This window comes from Brachyistius frenatus, unplaced genomic scaffold (genome assembly GCF_029030835.1).
Source record: "Brachyistius frenatus isolate BFR_SWC_R1_liver_20210118 unplaced genomic scaffold, ASM2903083v1 Contig_24, whole genome shotgun sequence".
Classification (NCBI taxonomy): Eukaryota; Metazoa; Chordata; class Actinopteri; family Embiotocidae; genus Brachyistius; species Brachyistius frenatus.
The window spans coordinates 3,118,634-3,137,992 of record NW_027210623.1 but is presented as its reverse complement, the minus strand read 5'-3'; the positions used below and the strand labels follow the sequence as shown (position 1 = coordinate 3,137,992).

Genomic DNA, 19,359 nt, shown 5'->3' with positions numbered 1-19,359 from the left:
TTGACTGAAAAGCACGAGCACGTTACGAACAGAAATGCGAGTGTTTGTGTGTAAGAGGAGGAAATAGAGGGATAGATAAGAGGAAGCTACCGGAGGAAGGAGAGAGTCAACACTTGATTTTGCACAGCATCTGGATATATCCTCCCCTTGCTTCAGTGAAAGTCTGATAGGAAGCAGATTTCATAGCAGCCTAATAACACCCTCCAAGAGGTCTCAAGATACAGGCATTCTATTGCTGCGAGAGCTGCCGTCATCTTTACCTCCACAATCCAGCCCCTGTCAACAGCCGTCAACCTCTACAACCCCAGAGCCGACTGAAATTGACAATAAAACAGAAGGTAGGATCAACAGGTCGGCGTGAACGTGTGCACACATGCGTGTAAGTTTGCGTGCTGGTGAAAAGGTCCAGGAGTGGACGCTCATTCCAGCGCCACCACCCAGAGAAAGAGCTCAGTGTGCACCTGTTAGCTGTACTCTCCCACGGCAGGATAAAGACAGATTTAATGGAGGCATGGAGAGGAATACAGAGGCAGCCGCACAGAAAGAAAAATGTATAATGATCTCCGTTGTCACAGCCATGACTTTTAGACAGCTCTGGTTACTGTGCTGCAGAGGAGATGGAGAATTGTAAGCCTTGTCATGCATCATAAATGCACTACCATATGGGAATGCAGCTCGCACACACAGTAGAGAATAGAAATTTCTGTGTGTGCCTTTTACGAGGTAGGGAAGGACATAATGTGTACTCATTAACATATGCATGTTTCTCTTATGAGTTTTTCTGGGGATTGAAGGAAGTCGGAACCAAATGAGAGAGGAGGATTAAGAGGCAGATAAGCGGAGACACTATTTACATTGAAATGGCTGCACTGCTTGAGAAGGGAGATGATGAGGAGAAGTTCAAATGGAAATAGATGAGAATGACATGATGTGATCTTGGATCTGAATGTGAATGGAGAGGACGTTGAAGGTGCAGACAAAAATAATCATGTTTGGGATGTTTGTGCTGATAGATACAAGATCAGCATGCATACCATTTCGCTCACCCTTGAACCCCAGAGGGGCTCTTCAGTGGCAATCTCATTGCTGCCTTTTTTTTTCCTCCTAATATTTTCCGCAGAGGTTTTAAAGAAAAAGTGGATTTTGCGAGTGTGGAGGAGTTTTCATCTCGCTGTCTCTGGTGGGATTGTTAAAGCAGACAGGGTCTATAGATCTTTGGGGGTCACAGCATTCAGAAACCTCCATTTGTTGGTGCCATCATCCCCTCGGTAATAATAAAGGACAATCAGTGTGTTTGAATCAGCTTGTGGCAAGAATCGGGACCCCTGCCCCTCAGGGTGAAAACCCTATCATCTTTGCTTGCTGCACAGCTCTGCGGAGGGAACAGCAAAAGCTTAAGACATCATGCCCAGATTTGGCGGTGCTTACTTTCAGCACATATGGCTATTTCTCTGTCCTCTCCCTGTGACTTAGCAGCAACTGCAGAGAGGATGATCGATAGATCACACCAACAAGAGGTCTTGGGGCCAATTAGGCCAGGCAAGCTGGGCCGAGGCCAATATGGTGTCAGGCTGTGTGTCAATACTGAAGCTTGTCAGCCCTCAGGAAGAATGGAAAAGAGTAAAGGCATATACATATACTCTATATGTGGTGTGTGTGTGTGTGTGTGTGTGTGTGTGTGTGTGTGTGTGTGTGTGTGTGTGTGTGTGTGTGTGTGTGTGTGTGTGTGTGTGTGTGTGTGTGTGTGTGTGTGTCTGTTACTGATTTATATTACATAATCATCACCCTATTTGAGAGAAGTTCTAGCACATCTTAAGCCCTCGACCGCACCCCATTTTCAGTAAAAGCCTCCTTTGCTGTCGGGTCTGCTCCTACATACCAAACAGAGCAGAGAGATGAAGGGCGGCTGACCAAATGTCATCGTCCCGCTTTCAAGCACAATACTTTAGCACCCTCTGTTGGTGTATTAGTAAACAACAAAATATCTCATCATCTCACAACTGTCTGCACCCCCCAAATGATCTTCAGTGTCCATCTTTTCAATGTCAGAAAACATCCTCCAAAACCTCACATATTACAATATTAGATTCATTTCCTCTCGCTTCGAGCAGAAAATCACTGCTAGTCTCCCCAATCCTGGCCTATAATTTATCTGTGATGCCTATCTTGGATTAATCACGGCAGTGAATTCATCAACCTTAATTGCAAAGTTTATGCGGTGAAAGGCCGAGGTGTGGTGAGGGTAAGTAGAAGGGGAGATAATATCCAGTTTATTCTGTATTGATTTCCAAAAAGCTCCTCACCAAGTAATAACTGAGAACTGCCTCTCTCAATCTCTCTCTCTCTCTCTCTCTCTCTCTCTCTCTCTCTCTCTCTCTCACACACACACACACACACACACACACACAGTCTGACTCTGTGACAATCAAGTTAATTAAAGTAGTTGAACACAATCAGGTACTTGGAGTAAAGACAAAATTAGTCACCCTGAGGCCAAGCACTTCCAATCTTAATCAGACACACACTAATTAAACTTCTTTTCAGCAACTTGCCGAAAAATTCAGTATTTTGTTCTCAGTTCTGACACCAAATGTTTGGTTGTAATTACAAAAAAGTCAAGTCCTGATGATCGCTGCATCTGTGCTTATGGTGTCTGAATGTTGGCATACATGTGCACATGAGTTTGTTATTGTTTCACACACATATGATTCTCCAGCCCAAGAGGACTTGAAGATATCGTCGCAGAGGTGAAACATTTGTCAAAACAAGAACGTAACTCTCACAATAAAATCACAACTTAAGCACGACCAATTTTTAGGTCACTCTGTTTTATTGGCTGATGTTACAGATACATCAGTGTCACCACATATGTTGTCTGATATAAGCTAGTATGAAATTTTTTTTCACAGATCAAGAAGCTTGAGGTAAATTCAAAATTGTTCTACTTGTCCAATCAGCTGAGAGCTCACTCCTGTGCCTGTTCCTGCACGTCCACATGCTTCCTCGGGTAATAAAGATAATGGAAAGTTCACAGGTGAAGTGCTAGTTTGTCATTTATTTTACAGTGTCCATTTTATATTACTTTATCTGACTTTTAATAGATCAAGTAGAATTACTTCGTGCTACAGCTGCTGGTCAAAGCAGCGGCAGTGGAAGTTCACCTGTTGATTTGTTGTGACATCATTTTAGGTTTGCGGTGGTGTGTGTTTTTCTATTGTGTATGCCACAGCGCTGAAGCAAGATGCTCACATTTTTAAGAACTTTTAGACAATTGAGGTTAGAGACCCTGTTTATGAAGAAAAAAAACACACAAAAAAAACCAGCCTGTTAGGACATTTTGACCGTCACTGACTGACTGCTTTAGTGTTGAAGTTCACGAAATTAACTCGTGAAGACTGGGGTCACATTTATTGTTAATACATTCCCGTTTCACTGTTTCAACGCACTGATGTCATTTTAGACAGTAAAGTTTATCTTTAAACAATAAAATACCCTGCCTCCATTATACATCTTTGTAACCTTTTTTTTTTTTTTTTTTTTTACTTACAAATATTGGTACAGTACCAAAAATCCAGCATCAGTCAGGCTTTCAAAACAGAACAAAAGATATGTCACAAAAAATGTTCTCCAACACACAAGTCCATCCAGAGATTTTACAAAAAAAAAATGGACATGATTATGAAATAGACTTTTCGGATCTTCCCTTCATCTACATCCAATGAATAAAGTTTGTACCATTAAACTTGAGCGCACAAAGCTCTGCATTACTTTACATTCAGTATATGTTTAAAAAAAAAGTTCATCCTTTTTTTAAATTACATTCAAACGCATCCGGAGCCATGATTAAAAAGATCTTCCAAAGATAAGCTGAATACAAAATCTTTTCATTTTAATCTTGACGCACATGATGGATGAGCTGTGTCCGTGCATTAAATGCAACGATAGAAATGTAAGTATTAAAGCTACTTTGACATAATTTACTTCACAAAGTTTATTTGCTGTTGTTTAGGAAGGACCTGTGTCATGAGGTATACTGTGACACCAGATGGTACAAGTTGGCTAATGAAAAAAAAAAGAAAAAGAAAGGAGGAAATATGCCAAGGGAAATTAGGCTTCTAGCTTGTGTTTCAAAGCTTGACTAACCAGTTATGTCAAAACAAATCCTGCTCTGGGCAAAAAGCTTTGGTGCTGCTGCTCTGGCATCTAAACTGTTTTGCATGTCAGTTCAGGCCAGACAGAGCAATCCAGTCATTCTCAACCTGGGGGACTCCAAACTAGGGAATTCAGCTCATGAATCATGCAGACCCAAGGCTCCAGCATGAAATCACTCATTTGTTCCATTTTTCCACGGACTGAAAAAGTTGGACAGTTAATGCCGGAAGCCATTGCAAGAATGGGGATTTTTTTTTTTTCTACCTTGTAATGCTTTCAGGAACTACCCACTTCACTCAGATGGTGTGAATAGAGAGAAGATTGGGTGCAGGAGACAGGGGTACAGCATTTGAAAAGGAGAATGGACGAAATGTACAGCTTCATCACGCAGGAATCATTTTATCTTGTGTGTGACCTCACTTCCTGGAAAGTGCCCAGCCTACAGACACAGCTTGTGGTTGCCAGGTGCCTCTCCACTCTCTTATCAGTGTTGTAAAGTTTTATGGTGCTAAAGTCTTGGTGGTGCATGGGACCACACCTCTGCAGCTGCATGGTCCTCTCACTGTTTTTGGGACACATGAAGAGTTGTGATTGAAGATTAACTAAAACAAAGATCAGGACTTAAATTTGAAGCTAATCAGGTAAGCATGTTTCATCAGTAACACATTTCTATCCAGGAACAACATGTCAGTCATTATTTTGTGGTAGCTTAAAGCATATTTACAGATGTTTTACGGTGGTAGTTTTGTTTACGGTTGTGCCATTAAAGTTAAATATAAACTTGATCACAAATAAAATAAATATGATAAATAAATACATTTATAATAAATAAATAAAATAAAATGTGTTTTGCATAGCCAGTTTGAAACCATGAGGCAAGTGCAGGCAAGAACACAAGCAGAAAGTATGCAGCAAACAGGGAAGGGGACAAGCTAAAAAATTTCCCCTCGGGGATTAATAAAGTAAATACCTACCTACCTAAAGGTAATCATTGACTCAGCTAAACTGTTGACATTTCTGTGCACATAAAATGAAACAGCCGGAACTCTCGGGAGGGCACACAAACATCCATGAATGTCAGAATATCATCTTAAATGCCTGTGAATCAAGACTTAGAAGAAAAAAAAAAAGGAATGGACATTCACTGAAATTCAATTCCTTTTTTTTGTGTCAAGGATTTTCATCCCACATGTCTATTTATTCAACTGCAATGTTATAAAGTTCAGAAACAAAACTCTTTAACAATAGATCCTTAAGTTAGACTGAGGGTGCTGCATCAAGGCTGTCAGTGGCCGAGTTTTTCATGAAGTGACTGAAAGTGTAGAATTGTTGCTCTACAATTTGGTATACAGTAAGTTACTTAAAGGGTTATTAAACTACAATAGTAGCAACATTGGCATGTATAACAGGAAGATTTCTGATATTTCAATTTGTATCCGTAGAATACGCTAATCACTGTTTTGGATTACACAATTTGAAACAGTATAAATATAGAGAGAAAAATAAAGAATATCAGTTTCCCCACAATTTCACAAAGAGCTTGATGTTGCAGCAGCTTTTCTCAAAATGTTTGATGCATTATGTAAAGTATTATGCGATTATTTTTCAGTAAAACCAAGGTGAATGGCATGAGGAAACTTTTTTTTTTTTTTAACTACTTAAGGATCCTCATACATATATATATGGATTATGGATTATGACCATGAAATTTAATTACAATTTATAAGCCTTTATAAAGTTATCAGAAAGAGGCACCAAACGGTACAAACAGAAGCTGTAGGTCATCAGTGATTACATCCCTCTGAAATTATACCATTTGGTGATAACTACCATCCTTTACATCGGAGAGATGTGAAGGAGGAAAACAAGGAGGGACCTGTAGCTACACAGAAAACACACACACACACACACACACACACACACACACACACACACACACACACACACACACACACACACACACACACACACACACACACACACACACACACACACACTTCCACTACATTGCCTGTGCTGAGACCTCTGCTGTTTCTTATTCCTCATAGGTCAGAGGTTGCTTCTGTGAAAGCTACATGTCCCATCACACAGTCATCATGAATGAGTCAACAACAGGTGAGACATCTGCCGGTAGTGACACGTATGTGTCCGTCCTCAGAGAGGCTGGATTCACTTTCAGTTTCCCTTTGCAGATGAAATTCTCACACACATCCGCTGAGAACAAGCTTATTGAATCAGTAGTGGCTCTAATTGACTCCAGCCTCTGTTCTTAGGCCAAAATATCGCGCCCCTGGACCATATTAATAAAATATTCAATGGTTTAAATTTGCATTGTTATGGTCGAAAGTAATGTTTCGTATTTGTGTTCAGTTCAGTGTTTAGTATGGAGTTGGCCTTGAATCTTTAAAATATGAATTAATATTTTAGTGTTTATACAATGCTCTTTCTAAATATTTATGTCCACACTAATTGCAAATTGTTTGTCATTGATTTAATCACATTGCATTAGGAACTCATAACATTGGCACAGGACCACTCGTGCCAAGATTATATCATATTCAAATTAAATTTAACATTATCTACATTATATTCTGATCAGAGTACAATAGAATATTTATAAACTTCTCCACCATTGTTCAAGGACTCAATATTTACTTCCGAAATGCTCATACACTCAACTGGGAACACAATCTATGCTGAGTGCATTCTAAAAAATGCATCAGTGCAAAAGCTCACCTTATTAATACCCGAATGAACCCCTGTCATGAACCTGTAATTTAACTTTAGTTCTGCATTACTGAACTAAAATAATAATAAAACAAACAGGTTTTCCTTTAATCAGAAACAGTCTGTAGAATTGAATCCTGTGAGCATTCCTGCTGAAGATCCTGTTTTCTCACTTTTACTATTATCGTGTGCTAATTATTTAAATGGATATGTCAAGTTATCTTTTACCCTTAGCTTACATGTGAAGTTTTTTAAATAAGACAGAGGCCTCTCTGGATTGGAGCATCAGCTAAATGATTGTTAATGTAAAATGGAAACGTAAAACGAGTTAACCAGGCTGTATTTTTCTTGTGTTTCTGCTTTTAGATGATATTTATGCCTACGCCCTATCAAAGACCCTGACAAAAATTTCATCACCTGCAACTGTGGGACTCTACTCTTCATGTCAAAATCGAATCAACATGATCCTCGAGCAAATGGAAGGTATACAAACAATGTCAAAATCAGCATTTTGTCTGTAGTGCAAGTTCACAAGTTCGGCAGGATTTTGACGTGATTTTAGTCATCGCCAACAAAATTTTCCAGTGTCAGGTCTTAATATGAACATCGATAATGACAAACGGGCCTTGTAGTGCGACATAATAGAAGAACAGCAATACAGCATCTGGGACGCCGCAGGACGGCCCAACGCAAAGTCTGGCATGTCAGAATGTTTTTGTTTTTACTTGCCTACTTTGACATATCCTACCACGTTACTCGACGACCATTGCTTGACAGCTTCTTGACCCTCCTTCACAACAACACAGGAACTCGCGCACAAATGTGAACAATGATTGGTCCGGGTCATACTTGTAGCGTTGCCAGTCTCCCGTCAAAGACACGACGAGATTTACATCCCCTTGATTACCTAATCTGACATAGGTAGTCTGACCCTGGCATTAATCAGCCACTCAAACCCTGTGACATTGTGCACTCTGTGGAGGGCAACTCGAGGCTGCTGGGCCTTGAAGATCATTTTGGCAACAAACATAAAAACTAAACTTCAGATGATTTGCGTGCAAACAATGTTTATGTTTATGGCACAGTATCTGTTTACAGTGTCCACAGAGTTCACTGAAACTGAGGTATGCTGACTGGAGAAACTGTCACTATACATGCTGCAATGACACAAAAGTACAACAGCATAACAGCGTATATTCTGACCTTTACTAAACACGATGTTTCATTTTTGCGCCGATTTAGCCACTAGAGTCAGAAAATATCTGAGCTCCTTACTGGTGTGTGAATCAGCTTCATCTCAATGCTTTAATGACTTTTTTAAATACTGAGTGACTAAAAGTGGAAATTGCATTTCTGTTCTGCGGGCCTCTGTGGGATCTGAATGTCCTTAAGCACACATACAATAATTCTCCCAAACACTGTGTGGAGAAAATAAAGTTGCACATTTATACCACCTTACTCCCATGACACACCTGTTAGACATTTCTGGAACTAAATAATGGTGCTAAAAAAGGAATCAGAGTCTGTAAACTGTTTCCAAACAATCCCCTCAGTATTGATTTTAAATATGGTAAATATAAGCACAATTTACAGCAATCAAAAGTAATGTCTGCAAAAGTATATTTCTACCCCATGAATGATGAACAAATTCAACATTTGAGTACACAGTCACCTTGCACATAAAATATGTGACAACTCAAACGTGTTTTTTTCAATAGACAAATGACATTGACCAGGCTGAATGCAGCACGCATAGCTGTGAAGGACTCCAAAAGAAAAGACAAGTTATTTTGAGTTACCCTGAAGGTCTTGCAGTACAGAGGTTGTCACAATGGTTTTTTTTAAAAACCTTGGCAGATATATTGCCCGTGCTGCTTCAGGGTATTTCATCTGTTGGTCTGTTGGTAAAAGCCAAATGAGTAGGATTCACCAAATTATTGCCATAATAATCAGCCTCGAGGTCTAAAAACCCTCTATTTATTATTCCTTTTACATTTAAGCCAACTCACCAACATGCTGTTTTACATACTGATATATTGAATTTATATCGTTTTTGCATGCAACTTAACTCCCTAAATAAGTAAATATTCTAAATGTTTGTGTGTCCTCAGTGTGCATGGAACGTGAGAGGTCGAGGATTGAGGAGTCATATGAAGAAAGACCCAAGCCTCGTTCAGCTAAGCCTTCATTTACTGACTTTCTTGCACTTTTTAGCCGACTGCTCTTCTACTGGCCCGTTTGGACTGAAAAGAACCAGCAGCACCACAACATCAGGTTCATTCATGTGAAATTTAGCGCTTGGCATTTTGCTGGCAGTGACCTGCTTTGGGCCGGGATGGCCATACGACTCTTTCAGGCCATGCAGATGAACTTTGGGAAATTACAACTTGTGCTCTACCGAGTGGTTCAACATGACGAAGAGGAGGAAATCAAGAAGAAGGTTCGTAAATTGTTCTGACTGTTCCTTTATTAAACAAAGACTCTACCACCTTAGAAGCACTGTTATGCTCACAGCTTAGTGAAGCATGTAAGCTAATGTGCTAGCATTGTTTGGTGATAAACCAAACTTTTAAATCCAGTCTGTTTCAGCTTTGGTAGAAAATGGATGTGATGACAGTAAGGTTGGTTGTTTTATGTGAGCAGAACACTGTTTCTGCAATGACAAATCACTGTTGGGTTTTAGGAATTGTTTTTTACATTTCAACATCACAGATGTCATTTCAACAAAATGCCATTTGCCTTCAATTTACTGGAATGATGCATAGCTCAGACACTTAAGAATAAAACTCCATTAAATATGTATTGAGGGAAGTTAAATTTTGACCCGATGAAGGCACTAAATGAAAAGACAGGGAATTATCAACACTATTTTAGACTAATCCTGAGAGGAACTGGGACCAAATTCCAACAATCCGTCCAGCTGTGGTGGAGATACAACAGCTGGATGAACAAGCTGAAAGGAGCACATGCAGCTCCAATAGAAAAGGAATTTTTTTTTTTTTTGAGTTACCATGTAGGTCTTGCAGTATAAGGTTGTCACAATGTACTGGAACATACGAGAATGGTGCATACCTCGAAAACTCTGCAAATAAAACTCCTACTCCTATAAAACTCCTAACACATCACCAACACAACAAAAAATGTGAACCTCATGGTGGTGATGGTAGATGGAAAATAAGAATATGCTCAGTGGTTAGGATTCATCGCCTGACAACCACGATTGTCTGTTCGAAGTCTGCTGCCAACCTATCCAGAAGCAGTCACTTGAAAAGAGATATTTGACTTCATGACACAAGGATTCATCTTGTGGAGCGTTGAAAAGTTACACGTTAGTCTCACTAATAGTTTCTTTTGTCAGTCTGCACTAAAGTAATGAGCCCATCAGCAAGTTGATACCATCTCTAGAGCCATGCCTAAAAATGCAGCAGAAGCGTTCACCCTGCTTCTCTTTTGAACTGTGTTTTGTTCAGATTGTGAAGGATGGTCCTAACGATTGGCGATCCAAGAAGATTTGCTGCTGCCCGCTGTGGTTTTTTGTCCTGACCCTTCTCGTGCTACCCCCCATCTTCCTGTTACTGTTTACTTCTGGCCTTTTCCAATCTGAGGTGGAACCCGGCGAGGAGGTGAAAGAATCACACGGCCTGGTGGGTGTGCTGAAAGGCCTGGTCATTGCCTCGTTGGGAGTCCCTGCAGTGAGCACATTGAGGTTTATCTTTGTGATGTGTAAGAACCTCATCTTCAGCCAGGAACTGAACCTCAAGAAGGGGATGGACAATGACAGGATCAGCAACCAACTGGGATTCATGAACGAGGTCAGGAAGGAAATGTGGTTCTTGTCTCGTTTCATCCAGTTTATGGAGGTGTTTGAGAGGAGACGGATTCGAGTAGTGCTGAATATCACCAATCTGGACCGCTGCTCCCCAAAGAAAATCGTTGCTGTTCTTGATGCCATCAACATTCTTCTTTCAGATGAGGAGAGCCAGTTAATTTCCATTCTGGCAGTAAACCCAGAAGTTATTGTAGAGAAAGTGAACTTTGCAGATGGCTGCTTCAGCAAAGAGGACAGAGCTTATGCACTGCTGAACCGCATAGTGACTCTGGCCTTCACGGTGCCACCGCTCTGTGATAATTCAAGGCGCAAATTATTTTACAGCCTCACTAGCAATTCAAAAACCACTGAGGATTCTTCCTCAGATATAGCTTTAGTGGAGGTTACATCAGAAACAATGGAGTCAAATCCACTGATCAGTAAAAATACAAAAGTAGTGGATGTAAAGGAAGAGGAAGTAGAGAGCTTGGTTTTAAGCATCCTGACCAGCAATGAAGGGAATCTGAACAAGTACATGCTAGATGACGCCATGTCCATGAGGAGGGTGATCAACTCTATTCGAGTAACGGTCATAATCATGAAGGCCTTGAGACATGATGAGTTTCCTCAACAAGAAAACGTGGCAGCATGGGTGGTTTTAGCCAATCAGTGGCCGTGCCGACTCAGCTGGATCATCCAGTGTGTGGAAGACGCTCAGCAGAGAGCAGATATTGATCACAATAATTTGCCCAACACTGACCATTCAAAGACCTTGTGGAAAGTCTACAGTGAGTCCAGGGCAGAGCTGTACGTGATGAGTTCACAGATTGAGGACCTCCTCGAGCAGGATGGAGATCCTGAGATGTTTGAGAGATTCCTCTCAGTGGATTTCCAGTTCACCGTAAACGACTTGAAGAGTTTTAAAGCAGCAACGGTGAACCTGGATTCTTCAATTAGGAAGGAACTGGCTCAGATCCGAGGGACATCCAGGATGAGAGATTCTGGTTGGATGAGGAACCTAGCTCCTCTGCCAATCACAACTATCATCAATATGAAAACAGACGACATATGCAAAGAGGTAAGAACTTCTTAAAAGTTATAATCTTTAAGATTTTAGTCCTGGTTGATTTAGAAAACACCGTGGTTACTGGTGGTGCCAGAAAGTATGGTTTAAGTCAAAATTTCTGAGGCAGCTATTTTATCCAAAATACAACCAAAATAATTGTGTTTAGACAACTGCTCCCTTTTGTAATGCAGCCAAATAAACTCATGGGGCTCTATCTTAACAACCAGTGCCAAGCGCAGCCCAACTAGTAGCTACTGTTGCACGCTTTGTCCACATGCTTCAATAACAACATCCAGAGGCCCCAGCAATTGTTGTCTGAGATGTGTGAACCATTGCAAATTGGACATAACAATGCCAGGATTTCATCAATATGTAACGGGACAAACAAGGAAGAACAAGAGGTCGGATCAATACTTTGTAAATGGGGAGGGAGCATATGTGTCAAGGATGAGACCACCAATAAGTTGTTCAGCGTGTATCAACCTTTGAATCTCAAGGAAAAAGTAATAAGCAAGAAGAAAAAGTAATCAGAGTTTGGTTATGTGACGGCGAACATAATTAAGGATGTTAAGCCATACCATGAATTTGAGGAATATGGCCTTCAAGAGAATTAATGCGTGTAGAGACAGATTCAAGGGGAAACCTACGAGAGGCGAAGAGGGAACACAAGTTACCAGATAACTAAAGTGCATTTATTCTGAAAATATTTCCACCTTTGTAGCAGCTTACTTTTCAGTGTTCTATACTCACATAATTACTGAAATATGAAAGTCATGTGGAAGACTTCACATACCTATTCTGAAGAAAACATGTCCTAAGGAACCCAGCAATTACTGCCCTGTGACCTTAACTCCCATTGTCATGAAGAAAAAAATAATCTTGGTGAAGCAGCTCATCAAGTCTCGAGGTGAATTACCAGTTTGCATATAAGCAGAATTGCAGCACAGAAGATGCAGTTGTAACATTGGAAGCATTGAGACAAGCCTGAAACTGTAGCTCGGGCTCTCATCTTAGATTGAACATCTGCATTCAACAAAGTTCAACCACAGCTCCTATTGGCAAATAATACTTGTTTTTGGTCTTCCAGTGAACACTTATCGTCCACCAGTTACTGTCCATAACAAAAAAATGAACACATTTCCTTATTTGGGTATCTCTGTGGACACTGCTTTATCCTGGAGTGCACATATATATTTTATCCGGAGTAAGTTACACCAACATATTTTTGTTTCTTAGGAGAATAAGGTGATTTGGAGCAAACAAGCAGAGTCTGCTGTTGTTTTCTCAGTCTATAGTAGTTTATTATGAAGTGTGGAATCAGTTCCAGGTACAATTATCTCTCTGCTAAAAATTCAGCTGGTTATATCAGCTCTAAGATTGTGGGTCATACACTTGAGTTGAGTTTTTAAATTGCATAAAAGAATGTTATCTGTGGCAGGTCTCATTACGTCCGACCCCTCTCGTGTTTTATTTGAAGGTTATCAGCTTTTGCCATCAAACAGAAGATTTAGAGTCCCACAGTCTGAACAGACTGTGAACTCTTTTGTTCCTCAGTAAGTCAAACTGTTAAATCAGAGTTTAAGTTCAAAATAGGCCTCAGTGTTCCTGTGTGGACGAGGAACTGAATGTTCAACCATCTCCATCTTCCAGTCTTTAAGCCTTAAACATATCTGTTTAACAAAGCTTACACTTAGATAACGGCTGAAAGGACCTTTGACCTCTCTTTTTCATGTTTGCTTGCACTTTTCTGTTCTAATTTTTCTTGACATTAATATTTTAATGTGGTTGTTTTTCTTTTTTTGCTGGATCTCGCGCTCGCAAATTGAATTGAATTGAATTGAACTCACACCATGTGCTTCATACCGTGCACTTACATTGTTGAGGTATAGCCCAGAGTGTAATCATAAAGAAGTCATTCCATCGGTGGCCTTTTCATCATCAACCACAATCCGATTTTTACATCATGCAAGTTGTTTTCAACACGATACCAAAGCAAATGAGTCTTACCTGAGAAGTTCAAGGTTGTGAAACCTGTTGCCTGCAGCTCTACAGTGAGCATCTCAATTTATTGGTTCATTACTCATCCACTGTTGGAAAAAAAAAACACACAGTAAGCATGTCTCATTCCAAAGATGCATTTCTGATGAGCAGTCAGTGACAAATAGACTGAAATTCCTGAAGCAGCTACAGATTTCTGTCTGCAGTAACTTAATACGGTTCTGATGTGATCTGAAGAGAGTGAACAGTAAACCCTGAGGATGATATTACTGACATCAAATTACAAACAGTAATGAATTATTAAATGCATGCATCATTTCCGATGGGTCCCTCCCGTGTAAGCAGGCAAATTTAAATCTATCACTAGTATTAAACATTAGTATGTAAAGAGGTCAATTTTAAATGTAAATACACTGAATGTTCTTTGCTGAAAAATGTTGACAATTAATTTCAGATAAATGTTTGTAACTCAGAGGCATTTTGATGGTGGAAACCAAAACTATGTTAACAGGTCAATTCAGTCATTTTAAAGAGGATGAACACCTTTATAATTTAATATTTTCTCTTTTTTCCTAGTTGGAGAGGATGGAATACCCCCGTAAGTACATCGACATTGTGAGAACCAACGACCTCAATGGTTCGGCTCTGGTCTTCGGTGATGCAGAAGACCTTAAAGACCTCCTGGGTATGACCTTTGGCGAATGGGCAACTTTCAGACTGCACTTCTTGGATTTACAACCACATCTCCAACCAAAGTACAAGAACATGCCACCAACACCTTCTCAATTGAAGAAGCACAAGATTCATATGCATTCCCCATCACCACTCATCTAATGCCAGTCTGGTTAACAACGGCATGTAGGAATCTAATCCATCATCAATGAAACTGATGTTTCTAATCAACATGTGCATTATTTAAGCAGGTTTATAGTAACAATGCAAAATTTACACATAAAAATAATAGATACAGAATGTAATCAATAACTGAAGATTAAATTCAAAATGTGCTGATGTTACCAACATATTTGTTAAATAAGAAACCCTATGTCTTTTTGTGAAAATATATGAAGCTAGATTAGGATTAAACCAGACCTTTAACTATAATACTTTATATTTTTCACTACAGTGGGATTTTTCATTCAGGACTTTTACTTGTAGTGGAGTTTACATTTGCTGTATTGATCATTTTACTTCAGGATCTGGATACATCCTGCACCACTGACTCCCTGCGTTCTCACCTTCTGCTCACTGGGCTGTACAGGACGGCTCTCAGCCACTAGAACCTGATACCAAACTTTATTTTTAATGAAGTGGATACTTTTTGTTTTCTAAAGTATTCTGCTTTAGTCGTGTGAAAACGCAAACAAAAATATCATTAAGTTTAGGACACAATGACTTCACACTATGGAAGCTGTCCACTAAGTTACTCAGTTGATTCTCTTCGGGTTTCTGGTTGCACTGATCTCAGCATTTGTCCACCAAACTGGTTTCATTTCATTACATTTTAAGTGTTGTGAGAGTTAACATTGATGAAAGTCTGAAGCCATCACGTAAGACTTAGTTCAGCTACAGGAGGTTGTGATAAATCACGTGTCTATTCATGCTTTATGACATAATTAGGAATGCATAAGTAATAATTGAGTATGAGAACAGCAGTCTATTAAACTCTTCATGTAAAACGTTTGCCCAATATCACTTAGAAATCAATATACTGTATCTATCCCACCTGTGACTGTCAAGTAACTATCGCATACAAAATGACACCACTCTACACGCCATGTTTTCATGGCTTACATTTCCTCTAATTTCCTCTGGCATGTCTCACGGCCCAGATTTTCACATGTCACTGTAGGGAAAGCACAGGTGTTGAAAATAAAATGAATGATGGCTGAATTCCATTTACTTCCTTGAGTGTCAGGGTCCTGATGGGACTGTGCACGTGGGCTCGGTCCTAACTTGAATGAAAGACTTGTTCAGGATATTTGTATCACTGTGAATTTCCTACTTAATGATACAGGACAAGTTGTGAAACATGTTACCTGAAGACAACATAAAGATGAACTATTGCTTTGCCATTAGTTTCAAAATAATTTTCAGTTCTATTAAAAAAAAATTAAGATAATTACATATGAAATTATCTCCAGAGGCTTTTTAAATGATTTTTAGGATTTCCATCCCTCCTACACCATCTTCTAGTGTGACTGTATGTTTTGTACATTCATCGTTTGTCTTTTTGTGTCTTGGCTTTGTAGTTTGGCTTTCTTGATGAAATTGTATTTACTTGATTCCTGTTGTTCTGGGGTTTGTACCCTCATGGTTGAAATGCACTTATTGTAAGTCGCTTTGGATAAAAGCGTCAGTGAAATGAAATGTAATGCAATGTAGCCCTTTTTCATTTTGCATGCACTCTAACTTTTACTGTGACTTGATCGTAAAATCTGTGAATGTTGAAAATGAGGTGTGTAATGTGCCTTCTGAATGTATGCTGCAAGTTTAAAAGACATCAACCTTCTATAGTGCCAATGTTTCTGTGGTGGAAATCACCGATGTTCTTGGACTGCCTCTTTTTAGGGCCTGAACAGGCATTAATACTGTACGTGTGGTATTTCATGTGAGTTGAAATTAACTGTGGTAAGTTCAGGAAGCTTTTATTCATCACTCAGCAGGAAGCTAAAAACTGCATATGTGCTGCAGTAAACTGCAATCCTCCATTGCATGCAATTTGATGAAATGTAAATTCTGACAAGCTAAATGATTATGTAAAACTGCTCCATAATAAAAATGCTCATTCCAATAGATGTAATTTTTTTTTTTTTTATGTGGCACATCATATTTTTTCTAAACACATTTACCAGTTTACAAATAGCCGAAGCAATGTGCTGACTCATTAGCATTATTTTCACATCAAAGCGCTCTCGTGTTAAATACCCAGCTGAAGGTTCATTTCATCTAGATTCCTTTCAACTCTATTCCTCAGAAAGTTGCAAATGGTAATTTGGATAAAAGATATCAGAATACCCAACTGCAGGACCTTTCCATGCCAGCATTAACATTAGGGCCATTCACACAGAGAGCAGACCAAACATTTTAACACCCACAGGTTTCTCTGAAAGCTAGAACTAGGATTTTTTTTTTTTTTTTTTTAACTTATTCATAGTAGCACTCTCTGACATCATATTTTCTCCCGAATCAGGGAACCAATTTATTCAGAGGAATTCTTTGAAAAAAAAATTACCTCTAAATTTGACTATATATATATATAAACACACATATATATATACATATATATATATATACACATATATATATACATATATACAGTGGGGCAAAAAAGTATTTAGTCAGCCACCAATCGTGCAAGTTCTCCCACTTAAAAAGATGAGAGACGCCTGTAATTTTCATCATAGGTACACTTCAACTATGAGAGACAGAATGGGGGGAAAGAATTCAGGAAATCACATTGTAGGATTTTTAATGAATTAATTGGTAAATTCCTCGGTAAAATAAGTATTTGGTCACCTACAAACAAGCAAGATTTCTGGCTCTCACAGACCTGTAACTTCTTCTTTAAGAGGCTCCTCTGTCCTCCACTCGTTACCTGTATTAATGGCACCTGTTTGAACTTGTTATCAGTATAAAAGACACCTGTCCACAACCTCAAACAGTCACACTCCAAACTCCACTATGGCCAAGACCAAAGAGCTTGTCAAAGGACACCAGAAACAAAATTGTAGACCTGCACCAGGCTGGGAAGACTGAATCTGCAATAGGTAAGCAGCTTGGTGTGAAGAAATCAACTGTGGGAGCAATTATTAGAAAATGGAAGACATACAAGACCACTGATAATCTCCCTCAATCTGGGGCTCCACGCAAGATCTCACCCCGTGGGTCCAAAATGATCACAAGAACGGTGAACAAAAATCCCAGAACCACACGGGGGGGAACCTAGTGAATGACCTGCAGGGAGCTGGGACCAAAGTAACAAAGGCTACCATCAGTAACGCACTACGCCGCCAGGGACTCAAATCCTGCAGTGCCAGACGTGTCCCCCTGCTTAAGCCAGTACATGTCCAGGCCCGTCTGAAGTTTGCTAGAGAGCATTTGGATGATCCAGAAGAGGATTGGGAGAATGTCATATGGTCATATGAAATCAAAATAGAACTTTTTGGTAAAAACTCAACTCATCATGTTTGGAGGAGAAAGAATGCCGAGTTGCATCCAAAGAACACCATACCTACTGTGAAGCATGGGGGTGGAAACATCATGCTTTGGGGCTGTTTTTCTGCAAGGGGACCAGGACGACTGATCCGTGTAAAGGAAAGAATGAATGGGGCCATGTATCGTGAGATTTTGAGTGAAAACCTCCTTCCATCAGCAAGGGCATTGAAGATGAAACGTGGCTGGGTCTTTCAGCATGACAATGATCCCAAACACACCGCCCGGGCAACGAAGGAGTGGCTTCGTAAGAAGCATTTCAAGGTCCTGGAGTGGCCTAGCCAGTCTCCAGATCTCAACCCCATAGAAAATCTGTGGAGGGAGTTGAAAGTCCGTGTTGCCCAGCGACAGCCCCAAAACATCACTGCTCTAGAGGAGATCTGCATGGAGGAATGGGCCAAAATACCAGCAACAGTGTGTGAAAAGCTTGTGAAGACTTGCAGAAAACGTTTGACCTCTGTCATTGCCAACAAAGGGTATACAGTGAACCCTCGCTATAACGCAGTTCACCTTTCACGGTCTCGCTGCTTCACGGATTTGCATCGTGCATTGTGTTCTGCATTCTGATTGGCTAAACAGTCTCTCCGCTTCTTCTCTACCTGTTTGTCAATAACGTTGCGGTTTAATATGTACACGTACGTAAAACAGCTTGCCAAATTTAAGTTTGCAAATTCTCTTGCAATTTCAAGTTTCTCTAAAACCCATAATGTCGACAAAACGTTCTGCACAGACAAAGGCACTTGCGGCAGTGAAATACACGCGAGTCACTATTTGTCCTACTGTACTTTGTATTTTTTTTCATAATCATTTTTCATTTTCTCCCGTTCTAATCCAATGACTCGGGTCGCAGTGGGGCGGTGCTGATCTCAGCAATTTGAAGCCTTCAGTTCGTATTGATGATTCAAATTATTATTTTACAGTACAGTAGTTATTTGTAAAAAAAAAAACATTTATACAGTACTTTTATTTGTTAAACAAATGCTTGGGCCTGTAAAAAGGTTTTGTTCTTTGGTTTCAATGTATTATGGAGTATTTCATTGTATAATAATTGTAAAAAAAAATAAAGGTTACTACTTCACGGATTTCGCCTATCACGGTTTCTATTTGGAACGTAACCCCTGCGAAAAACGAGGGTTCACTGTATAACAAAGTATTGAGATGAACTTTTGTTATTGACCAAATACTTATTTTCCACCATAATTTGCAAATATATTCTTTAAAAATCAGACAAAGTGATTTTCAGGAAAAAAAATTCTCATTTTGTCTCATAGTTTAGGTATACCTATGATGAAAATGACAGGCGTCTCTCATCTTTTTAAGTGGGAGAACTTGCACAATTGGTGGCTGACTAAATACTTTTTTGCCCCACTGTGTGTGTGTGTGTATATATATA

At 39.6% G+C, this 19,359-nt stretch overlaps 1 protein-coding gene across 1 annotated transcript; it reads left to right on the top strand.

Annotated features, from left to right (window-relative positions):
• The first annotated feature begins 105 nt into the window (after window positions 1-105).
• On the top strand, window positions 106-16,529 carry nkpd1 (NTPase, KAP family P-loop domain containing 1). Its single transcript, XM_069697788.1, has 6 exons — window positions 106-338; window positions 6,201-6,267; window positions 7,246-7,362; window positions 8,991-9,319; window positions 10,350-11,765; window positions 14,328-16,529. Exons 2-6 carry the CDS (start codon window positions 6,228-6,230, stop codon window positions 14,583-14,585), a joined length of 2,160 nt encoding a protein of 719 aa, XP_069553889.1. The 5' UTR covers window positions 106-338; window positions 6,201-6,227; the 3' UTR covers window positions 14,586-16,529.
• Window positions 16,530-19,359: the final 2,830 nt, after the last annotated feature.

Bases quoted from the DNA above. Each gene is read 5' to 3' on its own strand.
- nkpd1 (XM_069697788.1), top strand. From the start codon at position 6,228: ATGTCCCATCACACAGTCATCATGAATGAGTCAACAACAG. The intron at 7,363-8,990 runs GTATACAAACAA...GTGTGTCCTCAG, and splicing joins GATCCTCGAGCAAATGGAAG to TGTGCATGGAACGTGAGAGG. The intron at 11,766-14,327 runs GTAAGAACTTCT...CTTTTTTCCTAG, and splicing joins CAGACGACATATGCAAAGAG to TTGGAGAGGATGGAATACCC.